Source organism: Salvelinus namaycush, chromosome 30 (genome assembly GCF_016432855.1).
Source record: "Salvelinus namaycush isolate Seneca chromosome 30, SaNama_1.0, whole genome shotgun sequence".
Classification (NCBI taxonomy): domain Eukaryota; kingdom Metazoa; phylum Chordata; class Actinopteri; order Salmoniformes; family Salmonidae; genus Salvelinus; species Salvelinus namaycush.
The window spans coordinates 30,481,624-30,494,518 of NC_052336.1; the positions used below are offsets into that span (position 1 = coordinate 30,481,624).

At 42.1% G+C, this 12,895-nt stretch overlaps 1 protein-coding gene across 1 annotated transcript in view; it reads right to left on the reverse strand.

Annotated features, from left to right (window-relative positions):
* The window catches only part of LOC120025009 (protein kinase C-binding protein NELL1-like), a 456,735-nt gene that overhangs the window by 20,394 nt on the left and 423,446 nt on the right, over positions 1 to 12,895 (reverse strand). The window contains exon 16 of the mRNA XM_038969436.1: positions 4,430 to 4,570. Coding sequence (XP_038825364.1) covers positions 4,430 to 4,570 — 141 coding nt within the window. The remainder of the gene's footprint in view (positions 1 to 4,429; positions 4,571 to 12,895) is intronic.

Genomic DNA, 12,895 nt, shown 5'->3' on the forward strand with positions numbered 1-12,895 from the left:
GATCAACCCTACTCATCGGCCAGAGCGAATTTACAATGTGCGCTCTGAATGCGAAACGCTCCTAATTTACTAACGAACAATCTGACAGCGCAGTTGCAGTCACCAACACTCTGGATAACTTAACAGCCTAACCTGCTCTGCTAGGGCGAGTAATGCTCAGTGAGCTGTACTCTCTCACTTAGATGTCTAGAAGTAGCTAGCAAGTTAGCTTGGGTGCTTGACTGCTGTTGTTAGTACAGAACGCTCTAATCAACCCTTAAAGAGATGGGTGGGGTACATTGTGTTTTTGATCTTTTTGTACCTCAGGGAACAATACTGTAGCCTAACCGACACATACACACATAAGACAATATTGTTCGAAATTAGGGGGCATCAGCCAGCACTGCATTTGTGTATTGGTCAATTTCAATTGTACTTCATTTGTGTAGTCCATACGGAAAGGTCATGGACTTCAGTGCAATTGATAGAGAGAGCGAATAGAGAAAGAGGGGGGAGGAGAGAGAGAGACAAAAAGAGAGACAGCCACGCATACACACACTCACATACACAGTGGAGAGAATTTTCTCCGTATTATCATAATTTTCATGCACAATCTGTTAATTAAAACCACCCCTCCCTGAAGCATATGGTTAATAAATGTCTATTCAGATCCAGCTTGGCCAGGCTCCCAGTGTATAATTAAACCACAGGCACGCCCACATACAAATGTACTGTAGGACTGCTTCCTAAATAGCACCCTATTCCCTATATAATACACTACTTTTGAGAATAGGGTGTCATTTAGGACGCATCCTAACCTAGGAGGAAATGTTATACACTCACTCTGGGAGAAGAGAGGTGATAAGAGAAGTGGTGTACAGAAAGCAGATCCATACATACAGAGTTTGTTGAGGACTTTATTATGTGGTACGTTGTGGTTTAGCTGGTAGAGCATGGCGCTTGCAACATCAGGATTGTAAGTTCAAGTCCCGTTGTGGTGGCCACCTATATAGGCACACACTAAGTCACATTGGATAAAGGGCATATTTAAATTTGTTTGAACTTTTAATTATTCAGGGAAACCCAATTGAGACCAGTGTCTCATTTACAATGGTGCCCTGAGGACAAAAATGTAACCAATACAGGCACAACAAAAAGGTAAGCAAAAACTACACGACAGTTCTCAATACATTACAACAAGTTATAATAATCAAAGAACTCATTTAACAGAGTTGTAAACTGCCCTATAGGTACGTGGGAACCCACGTGTAATTTGTTTTGTAAGGTTTTCCATAACTGTGGTGCATTAAAACTAAAGGGGGATTTACCAAACTTTGTGGAGACAAGCGGCTCTCAAGAGTTAACCAACCCTGCAAACGGGTTTGGTATCTCATATTTTGATATTTCAACAGGGAAGTGAGGTATGTTGGTTGGAAACTTGTGGAGCAGAGCTTTGTAAACAAGAAGTGAGTAATGAAGTGATATCCTGGACTTTAGTGAGGTCCAGCCGACCTTCCGATACAGGATGCAGTGATGAGTATTAAAACTGTCACCTGTAATAAAGTGAAGACACTATGGTAGACGACATCCAGAGGTTAAAGAGTAGAGGCTGCTGCATTCTGGTAAATGGCGTCACCATAGTCAAGAACTGGCAGGAATGTTGACTCTACAATCTGCATCCTGCTGTTCAAGGAGAGGCAAGATCTATTTCTAAAAAAGAAACCCACTTTAAATCTTAGCTTTTTAATTAGCTCATCAGTATGTTCTTTATATGTTCGATCTTTATCAATTTGAACGCCCAGATATTATCAGCTTGAACCTGCTCAATGAGAGAATGAGTGAGTGAATATGTAGCCCATCAGACATTTTTCGATGATTTAAAGAACATTTCGTTTTTAGTTTTACCAGCGTTATGTACAAGTTTTAAATCAACAAGGCCTTTTTTTGTAATGTAACAAAATCAGATTGCAGTTCTATCATAGCTTGACAAACAGTCGGTGCAATGATATACATAACTGTATCGTATGCATACACATGAACATTACAGGATGTAACCCATCAGAGTCTAAACCCTGTCTAAGCCGAGGATGGGGGAGTTCTAATAAGCTATTGTTGTCACGTGTGCTCCCTCTCCTGCCTCTAGGCCACCAGGCTGCTCGTTAGGGCACACACCTGTCACCAGTGTCAGGCGCATAATGACATTTTATTTATTTTTACCTTTATTTAACTAGGCAAGTCAGTTAAGAACAAATACTGATTTTCAATGATGGCCTAGGAACAGTGGGTTAACTGCCTTGTTCAGGGGCAGAATGACAGATTTTTACCTTGTCAGCTCGGAGATTCGATCTTGCAACCTTTTGGTTACTAGTCCAAACGCTCTTTCCACTAGGCTACCTGCCACCCATTCACCTGGACTCCATCACCTCCTTGATTACCTGCCCTATATATATGTCACTCCATTTGGTTTCTTCCCCAGTCATCGTTGTTTCTGTTCATGTTCCATGTCGGTGCGCTGTTTGTTACGTGTTTGTTTCATTTATTTATTAAATGTATTCACTCCCTGAACTTGCTTCCCGACTCTCAGCGTACATCGTTACAGAATGACGACTCACCAAAGGGAAGCACCAGGAAGTGTTTTTATTGTTCGTTTTTGTGTTGGGGGTGATGTCGGGTCCGGGTGTTGGAGCCGAAGCTACCTGGGAGGCCTCAGCCGGTTCGTCAGGTTTCTGCGCCTCAGTGGAGGCGACCAGTCCACTCCCGATCCCCGTGATCATCCCTGTGGTTGGTGTCCTGCGGCTGGAGCCGAACGCGTCGGGGAGGGGGTACAGTCACGTATGCTCTCTCTCTGGTGCTCTAGGTCGTCATGCTCCAGCACCTCAGCAGGATTAACTGGTTTCCGCGCCTTAGCAGAGGTGACCGGTCCGCCTCCTGATCCCCGGGATCGTCATCTTGGTCGGCGTCCTGCGGCTGGAGCCACGCGTCGGGGAGGGGGTACTGTCACGTATGCTCCCTCTCCGGCCTCTAGGTCAACAGGCTGCTCGTTAGGGTGCACACCTGTCACCAGCGTTAGGTGCATAATGACATACACCTGGACTCCATCACCTCCTTGATTACCTGCCCTATATATGACACTCCCTATGGTTTCTTCCCCAGTCATTAATGTTTCTGTTCATGTTCCATGTTGGTGTGCTGTTTGTGTTACGTGTTTGTTTCATTTATTTATGAAATGTATTCACTCCCTGAACTTGCTTCCCGACTCTCAGCGTACATCGTTACAATTGTTTTAAAAAGGTCATACCAAGGATCATTTTTCTATTTGATTTAGAATTTTAAGACCCTTTGAAGTATCGAAAAATTATAGAAACAATGTATTTGCAGAATTTTTTAGGGGGGCCTTACTGCTATTAGCCCATACAAACGCACTGAATAACAGATTCACTTCATGGAACAACAGATAGTCCCAAAAAATATATCTGAGAGATTCAAGAAAGATCAGGAAACATGTTATATTATGTATTTAACCCCTTATTTTTGGCACTAGATAGTCTAAGCCCCCCCCCCACACACACACACACAGATTTAGACTATCTATTGGAATTGTTTTAAGGTCATACCAAGGATCATTTAGCAATTTGATTTTGATCAGGAAACATGTTTATATATATATATATATTATGTTTGAGCATGCTACCTCCACATGGGCACAGTACGTTCTCAGAGAGTATAATATGGCTCAACAGTCACTGTCCTCTGCTATTCATTTCAGAAATAGAGAATGGACATTGGGATATCTCCTCTGCCTATCATAGAGTATACCCTACTCCCTACTGTATCTATATGGGTGACGCATACATCTCAAACAGTAAGAAACAAAGTCCCCCTCTCAGGAAAAAAATAGTTATTCTAATATAAACTAAAGAGATATTCAGCACTAATTAACAGCCTTCCATAGTACATTACAGAGATAGTGATGTTCTCCTGTGTATTCCTGACCATTGTATCTCTCCATGATCGACGCATCGCCACATCCTGAGGTACAGGGAGAAATCATGCTCTTCTCATTGTAACAGAGATGGTGATTCACTGTGTCAGCTGCTGCTACGCACTAAGCAGTATTTGACATTGATTTCTATAGACATGAATATTGTACAGTGTGCTGTACTGTCATTGCTTGTTACTCCGTGTCTACTATTTCTTTATGACTGCTGTGCAAATCAAATTCCATTCATTTATTAATTAATTCAGACTACACAACAAAATACTGCAACATGCAGCAGAAAAAAATCTGCATAGCCTTGTTATCAGCCCCCTCCCCTGTAATATGTGACAATTAGCTTTTATCCAAAGTGACTTACAGCTTTACCAACTGAGCTACAGAAGACTAAGATGGACAGGAGCAGTAGCGATGGAGACGACCAGCAGAAGTGGAATATAATGACTGCATACTAACCGACGCAGGAGCTCCCGTGAATCAGGTAGGAGCCATTGTCATGGAAACCGTTCCTGCACTCACAGTGGTACCAGCCCGGCAGGTTGACACAGTGGGAGTGATTGTGGCACTGGATCAGGCCCTCCGCACACTCGTCAATGTCTGGGGGAAACACACAGTATATCTGCTGACATCAACATCATTTTTCACAAAGATCCTATGAATGACTTAATCTATATGTAATTCTATAACATGTGCATTCAAGGCAATCCTAACTGTCTCCTGATTGTTACAATTAGTGGTGACCCGTCATTCAGGGCAGGTGGGGCAGAGCCTGTTTTGAGACCCACCTTTTTAGCTAAAAAAAGATATTGTTGGGTTGCCTGTTTTGCATGTTATTTTGGCATTAATACGTGTCACAAATCAGTTTCGCAAACAATGTAAAAAGAATAAATAAAATGTCTTTCTTGAGTAAGGCAGCTTCAAAATGCAGGTATTTCATTCTAGCTCAGTGCTTTCTGTGATGGTGGGGCAGCCAGTGGAAAATATGGAGCGTTGGAGTTGGTAATGTTCTCTAGTTACGCCGTGATTGGCTCTGTGTTCTGTCACTCGCGGGGACACTACATCACGCATAATCAAATAACATTTTATTTGTCACATGCACTGAATACGACCTTACAGTGAAATGCTTACTTACAAGCCCTTAACCAACAATGCTGTTAAGAAAATACCTAAAATAAAGTAAGAGATAAGAATAACAAATAATAAAAGAGCAGCGGTAAATAAGAATTGAGGTAATATCTACAGGGAGAGTTCGAGAATTCAAGCCCCTTGGGCGCTGCCATAGATCTACATTACAAATGCCCATCCAAGAGAAGGCTCAAGGTCATTGGCCAAAGATAAAATGATGTTAAATCACGTTAAATCACGTAGCTTTGATCTACCGTAGCTTTGATTGGACTGTCAACTCATACTTTCAAAATCTTAGCTAGCAAGCAAGACAAACAGTTATCATCATGAATCAAGTCGACAATCTACTGGCAAATCCTTTTCAATCCTCGTCAAATCAAGATAAATTATAGATAAAACGTATTGGTGCTGTTCGGTCATTGGACTTACGCATTACAAAACAAGTTGCTAATCTCAAATTCAACAATGAGTGGTTTGGAAGGAATCAGTGGCTAACTGGAAGCATTGCAAAGCAATCACTAGCCAGCTATTCAGTGGAGTGGGAGTTTGGTCCCACTGTTTGGGATAGGGCGCAGCATTTTCACGTTCGGATGAAAAGCGTGCCCAGAGTAAACTTCCTGCTACTCTGGCCCAGCTAATATATGCATATGATTATTAGTATTGGATAGAAAACACTCTGAAGTTTCTAAAACTGTTTGAATGATGTCTGTGAGTATAACATAACTCATATGGCAGGCAAAAACCTGAGAAAAATCCAACCAGGAAGTGGGAAATCTGAGGTTTGTAGTTTTTCAACTCATTGCCTATCGAATATACAGTGTCTATGGGGTCATATTGCACTTCCCAAGGCTTCCACTAGATGTCAACAGTCTTTAGAACCTTGTTTGATGCTTCTGCTGTGAAGGAGGGGGAAATGGGAGCTGAATGAGTCAGGGGTCTGGCAGAATGGCATGAGCTGACCGCGCGAGCTCACGTGAGAGCGACCTGCGTTCCATTTCAATTCTAAAGACAAGGAAATTCTCCGGTTGGAATATTATTGAAGATTCATGTTAAAAACATCCTAAAGATTGATTCTATACATCGTTTGACATGTTTCTATGGACTGTAACGGAACTTTTTGACTTTTCGTCTGCACCTAGTGATCGCGTGTCATGAATTTGGATTTGTGAACTAAAGGCGCGAACAACAAGGAGGTATTTGGACATAAATTATGGACTTTATCGAACTAAACAAACATTTATTGTGGAACTGGGATTCCTGGGAGTGCATTCTGATGAAGATCATCAAACGTAAGTGAATATTTATAATGCTATTTTTGACTTCTGTTGACTCCGCAACATGGCGGGTATATGTTTGGCTTGTTTTAGTCTCTGAGCGCCATACTCAGATTATTGCATGGTTTGCTTTTTCCGTAAAGCTTTTTTGAAATCTGACAAAGTGGTTGCATTAAGGAGAAGTATATCTATAATTCTGTGCATAATACTTGTATCTTTTATCAAAGTTTATTATGAGTATTTCTGTAAATTGATGTGGCTCTGTGCAAATTCACGGGATGTTTTGGAGGCAAAGCCAAATATAAACTGAGGTTTTTGGATATAAATATGAACTTGATCGAACATTGTGTAACATGTTGTCCCGGGAGTGTCATCTGATGAAGAATATCAAAGGTTACTGATATATTTTCTCTCTATTTCTGCTTTTTGTGACTCCTCTCTTTGGTTGGAAAATGGCTGTATGCTGTCTGTGACTAGGTGCTGACCTAACATATTGATATGTTGTGCTTTCGCTGAAAAGCCTTTTTGAAATCGGACACTGTGGTTGGATTAACGAGACGTTTATCTTTAAAATGGTGTCTAATACTTGTATGTTTGAGAAATTTGAATTATGAGATTTCTGTTGATTGATTTTGGCGCCCTGCAATTTCATTGGCTGTTGGCGAGGGGTTCCGCTAGTTCCCAGACAGGTTAACAGTCTCTTTTCCAAGCTTAAAAGGATAAACATTCACATTCACAACATTCACAACTGGAAACTTGAAACTGAGAAATCTCAGACTTTGGAAAAGATTTGCTCCGACTGGGAAAATACGTGTGGAACGGTCAGCTAACTCGGAATTCCAAGTAAGGAATTCAGTCCTCTTTTTAGTGCTCTGACCTGAAGATCACTGATGTCATGATCTCCTTCCTAGCATACGTCATTGCTGCAGGGAATATTCAGATGGACCCTGACAAGGTGAGAGAGGTGGTGGATTGCCCTCAATCCACATCGATTGCATTTGGGGTTTTCTTGGGGTTTGCTAACTTCTACCGTCGTTTCGTCCGGGGTTACAGCACCCTTTCTACCGCCCTTTCTGCACTCACCTCTCCAAAGGTTCCGTTCATATGGTCTCCAGCAGCTGATCAGGCGTTCTCAGAACTCAAGCAGCGATTCACTACAGCTCCCAACTTAATCCATTCGTACCCGTCCCGTCAGTTTATGGTGGAGGTCGACGCCTTGGACGTCAGAGTGGGGGCTGTCCTGTCCCAGCGTCCTGCCCAGGACCAAAAGCTGCATCCCTGCTGAGAGGAACTATTACGTGGGAAATCGCAGTTAAGATGGAGCTGGAGGAGTGGAGGGACTCGTTACAAGGGGCAGAACATCCATTCTTTGTGTGAACGGACCATAGGAAACCTGGAATATCTCCTCACCGCCAAGCGCCTCAACTCCAGGCAGGCGAGATGGGCCCTGTTATTCACTCGTTTCCAGATTCACTATCTCCTACCGCCCGGGGTCCAAGAATGTGAAGCCTGATGCACTCTCACGTCTGTACGTCTGTACCACTCCCTGTTTCTCACTGCCCCTCGTCCCATATATCCTTGGACTTCATCACGGGTCTCCCTCCATCAGATAGCAACACCACCATCCTTACGGTGGTGGATAGGTTTTCCAAAACTGTCCATTTTATCCCCCTTCCTAAGTTGCCCTCAGCTAAGAAGACGGCCCAACTTATGGTGCAGCATGTCTTCCGGATCCATGGACTTCCGGTCAACATGGTCTCCGATCATGGTCCTCAGTCCTCATTCCGGTTTTGGAAGGCGTTCTGCATCCTCACTCGGTTGTGGGCTAGCCTGTCCTCTGGTTTTCAACCCAAGTCTAACGGCCAGCCGGAGCGAGCGAATCAGGACCTGGAGACGACTCTACGTTGCCTTGGCTCCACCAATCCCACCACCTGGATCCAGCAACTTGTGTGGGTGGAATATGCCCACAACACCCTTCCATGTTCTGCTACTGGTCTCTCGCCTTTTGAGTGATCCCTGCGATATCAGACCCCGCTCTTCCTGGAGCAAGAGGTCAGCATACCTTCTGCCCAGATGTTCGTCCGTCACTGTCGCCGTACCTGGAAGAGAGCTCGGGAAGCTCTTCTCAAGACCACCTCCAGGTATCAACGACAGCCGGACCGTGACTGGACCCTTTTTTCCCACTACCGTCTTGGGCAGAGGGTATGGCTTTCCACTCGGGATCTGCCCCTCTAGGTGGAGTACTGCAAACTTTCCCCCCGTTTAATCAGCCCTTTCCCCATCTCTAAGGTCCTTAGCCCCTTTGCTGTTCGCCTTCTGTTGCCCCGCATCCTCCGTATACGTACATCCCACTTTCCATGTATCTAAAATTAAACTCCTGTCTCACAGCCCTTTTTCTCCTGTTTCCAGGACCATCCCTCTCCCCGTCTCATCGATGGCCATTTGACGTACACAGTGAGGTGCCTCCTGCGTGTTCAACCTCAAGTCAGGGGATTCCAGTACCTGGTTGACTGGAGGAGAGGTGTTGGGTCCCTGCCAGGAATATCCTGGACCCAACCCTCATTGTAGAAAATTCAAAAAATAAAGAAACTCTTGAATGAGTAGGTGTCCAAACTTTTGACTGGTACTGTATGTTTTAAAAAAAGGCAGTAAATAAGGCTGAATGAACTGTTTCTCTTGCAGACAAGGCTCCACTGATATCCAGGATTCACTCCATGATGCTGAAAAGAAAGCTCTGCTTTTGGGACAGCTTTATGTAGGACTTAACAATTTCTGGGCACTGTTTGTCACCAATAATTCATGTATTGTTGTGTTGTGTAGTGGCTTTGCTAGCACGGATATATATATATTTTTTCCCACCAAGATTTACATTCTAAAATCAAGACTGACAGCTCTGCTGTGAGGGTGTATGGGGCTTTTGTAGGAACCACACAGTGCTTATGCTAGCTAGACCCATCTCTGCTGTGAGTGTGTACGGGGCTGAGAATGACTGGCTGGCAACAAGCATATCTCCTGTCCCATTTGAGCTACAGTCATGACATTTTGTATATATATGCATCTCTTCACGAGTAATCTAATGTAGCAGGTTTAAAAGTAACACCTGAAACTAGATCCCCTACATGCTGGTCTTGATGAGAAGAAAAATAACTGTCAGGGGAGGTTCTCTTCTGCACTATTTAACCAATCCAGTAAATGTGGAGGAGGAGTTAAGATGGAGTGTCGCCTTGTTTACATCCAAAAGCAGAAGTCACATCACAGGCTCTCTTTCCATTTCCCCTGAAAACCGGAACAGAGGCTACCTCATGAGCAACAAGTTTCCCATAAGAACCTATAAGCTCGGCCCATTCCATTTTCCGCAAATTATACATTTTGTCCCCCACCAAATTTTGAACAATAATATCTCCTGTCCCTTTAGAGCTACAATCATTAAATATTTTCTCTCTGTAATTAATCCAGGCAACATAAGTTTGAAAAGTTGTAACTAATTTGCCCAAGGGTGGGCACTGGATCATTTGTGGAAGACAATTCTTTCCACAACACTATGATCACGTCACCTCAAGAGCTTCATTAAGGGTATGAATAGACCAGAAACATACACGTTGTCACTTTATCACACAATCTCTCTCTCTCTTCATTTTTTATAGCCTCACAGGGAAAAATAATCTCTACATTACCGTGTTATGATGAGTGTTATGAGAGAAAAAAAATGCTACATAATATACAGACAGCACCGTCATTGTACAATATGTGTGCTGGGTTAGGGTTAGGGTTAGGGTCAAAAATCACTTTGCTACACAGCTTTGAGTGATTCTGATCCAATCTTTGACTGAATATATACAAATCAAACAGGAGGTAGATGGAGCCGTACAACACTGGGCATGATTATTTAAATGTTATGGTCGCAAAGGCTATTGCAAGACAGAATAAGTTATTAGAACAGAAAGGATTTAATGATTTTAAAGCTGTTGTCAAAGGGCAACTATGAGTATCTGGGATTCGAAATATACAATATTGTTACACTTGTAATGAATGTGTCAATTTGTATTTTTTTCAACAGAATGTTACAATAGGTTTGATATGCATTTACTGTACAAGTCTACTGCTTTCGATTGAAGTGATATGCTATATTTTTTTAAAGAAGCATGAATTAGTTCTACAGCATAACATAAGTTAAAAATGAGGGTCGTTAAAACTGAAGGCAGATTTACCTAATTTGTCGAGACCCGAGGAACCTTGAGAGTTAATCAACCCTGTGACCGGGTTTGGTAACTCATGTTTTTATATTTCAACAACAAAATTAGGTAAGTCGGAAGCTTGTTTAGTAGAGCTTTGTAAACAAAAAGGAAATAGGGAATTGATCTACGGGACTTTAATGAGGACCAGCCAACCTTTTGATACAGGATGCAGTTATTCATATTAAAACTAATCACCTGTGATAGAGCAAAGGGCACTATGGTAGACGGCATCCAAAGGTTTAAGAGTTGTGGCTGCTGCATTCTGGTAAATTGTGTTACCATTGTACAGTCAACTTTCCTGCGAGTTTTTGACCATCTGCTTCCTGCTGTTTAGAGTGAGGCAATATCTATAAAAAGAAGTCGACTTTAACCATTTACACTGGTGGGAATAGACCTATATGGATAGGGCTACATTTAAATGTTTCTTAAAGAAAATTATGAAAAACATATGCATAACCATGGTAGCAAATGAAAGAAAAAAGTTTGGAGATAATGGAGATAATTCACCAAAAGGTGAATACACAACAGTTCACCTGACAAGACTGAATCTAACCATAAAACACTTGATTTTATGTGGGTTTTATATTTACTGTACTTCTCACCGCATTGGTTTATAAGGAAATCTGACAATACTCTGGATACATTCAGTAACATATGACTATTCCTGGAAAATGTAGGGTAGGTGTAGCATAAGACAAGAAAATTACAAAGATTTGAGTGAGAGGACTAACTGGTGTCTCGAAGTTGCCACACACCTCTCCAAAATGTGCACAGTTTTTGGTCAGTATATCATTTATTTTAACAAAAACAATATGTTTCTTGTCCATCATGCATTTATCAGAGTTATTGACCTAACAGTGAGACAGATTTGAGTAACTTGTGGTGCTGAAACTTGAAGCAGCAGTCGTGACACAATCAATCGGAAATGGACAGCTGATGGTGCTGAAAGTAGACAAATTTAGGTAGGCATAATTCATTTCAACATCTTCATTTTAAATTAGACTTTACTAACAACAAGAGGGATCGGTTGTGAAGAAAAATTTATTGTGTCATTTCTCTGACGTTCAGTGGCTGAGCTACAACTTTCTATAGCCGAGGAGGGAAAACATTACTTTCACTACCAATTGATTAACCTTTTGTCAATAGGGGGAGCAGTTAGCATTTTTTTTTTCTGGGTGTTGCCAAATTAAACTGCCTCGTACTCAATTCTTGCTCGTACAATATGCATATTATTAATTCTATTGGATAGAAAACACTCTCTAGTTTCATAAACCGTTGGAATTATGTCTGTGGGTGACCCAGAACTCTTTCTACAGCGAAATCCATGACAGGTACTGCGAAGGTCTGAGAGCGAAGCTCTGGTCTCAGATCAGTTTTAAAGGTCTGTGTGTATCCTATGGAACGACATGAACTGCACCCGCCTTCCCCTGGATGTCAGTAACCAATGAGAAGTGGAATGGGCTTTATACGTAGCTCTCAGAGGTTATAAAAGGCCAAGGAGTGAGGTGCGCCTTCTTTTCGACGCTGACCATTGCGCAGAGAAGGACCTCAGGATGCCATTTTCAAACGCTCAGTTATCAACCTTAGATGTATCCGTCTGTAATTTAATTCGATATAGGTGTTAGAAACATCATAACGAAGCTATTTTAAACCGAGTTATATCAGATTATGCGAGTATATTGCTATTTTTCGGAATTTCCTCAGTATTGCGTCTTGAGGATTTGGACACGTTGGGGCAAAATAGCTATTGTTAGCTATTGTTAGCTGCTATATCAGAAGTTGAATGCAACGTTTTACAACCAAGCAACGATTCTTTTGGACAAAGGACCACTTGGCCAAGATTCTGATGGAAGCTCGTCGAAAAGTAAGAGCTATTTATGATGTTATTCCGTTTTTATGTGGAAAAATGTAAACTCAATAATGGCGACTAGTGACGCCATTATTGCGGCACTAGTCTGGCTGTAACGCACACTGTATGTCTAGTAACGTTAATTTTAAAAATCTAACTCAGCGGTTGCATTAATAACTAATGCATCTTCTTATGTACTTCTTATGTTCAAACACACATGGACAAAGAAGATGTAGATGCCAATGACACTGCCATGGTGGAAGGTCTTGGACCTGGAGAAAGAGCCATCCTGTTGGATTTTTAAGAACCAAAACAGTGGCCAGATCAACTCTTCTTGCCTGGGTTAAGAACAGCAGACTGGTATAAGCTTCAGCAGGAAGACCCACATCTCTCAGTGGTAATACGCTGTTTTGAAGATGATGAGAAGCCTAGTGAGAAA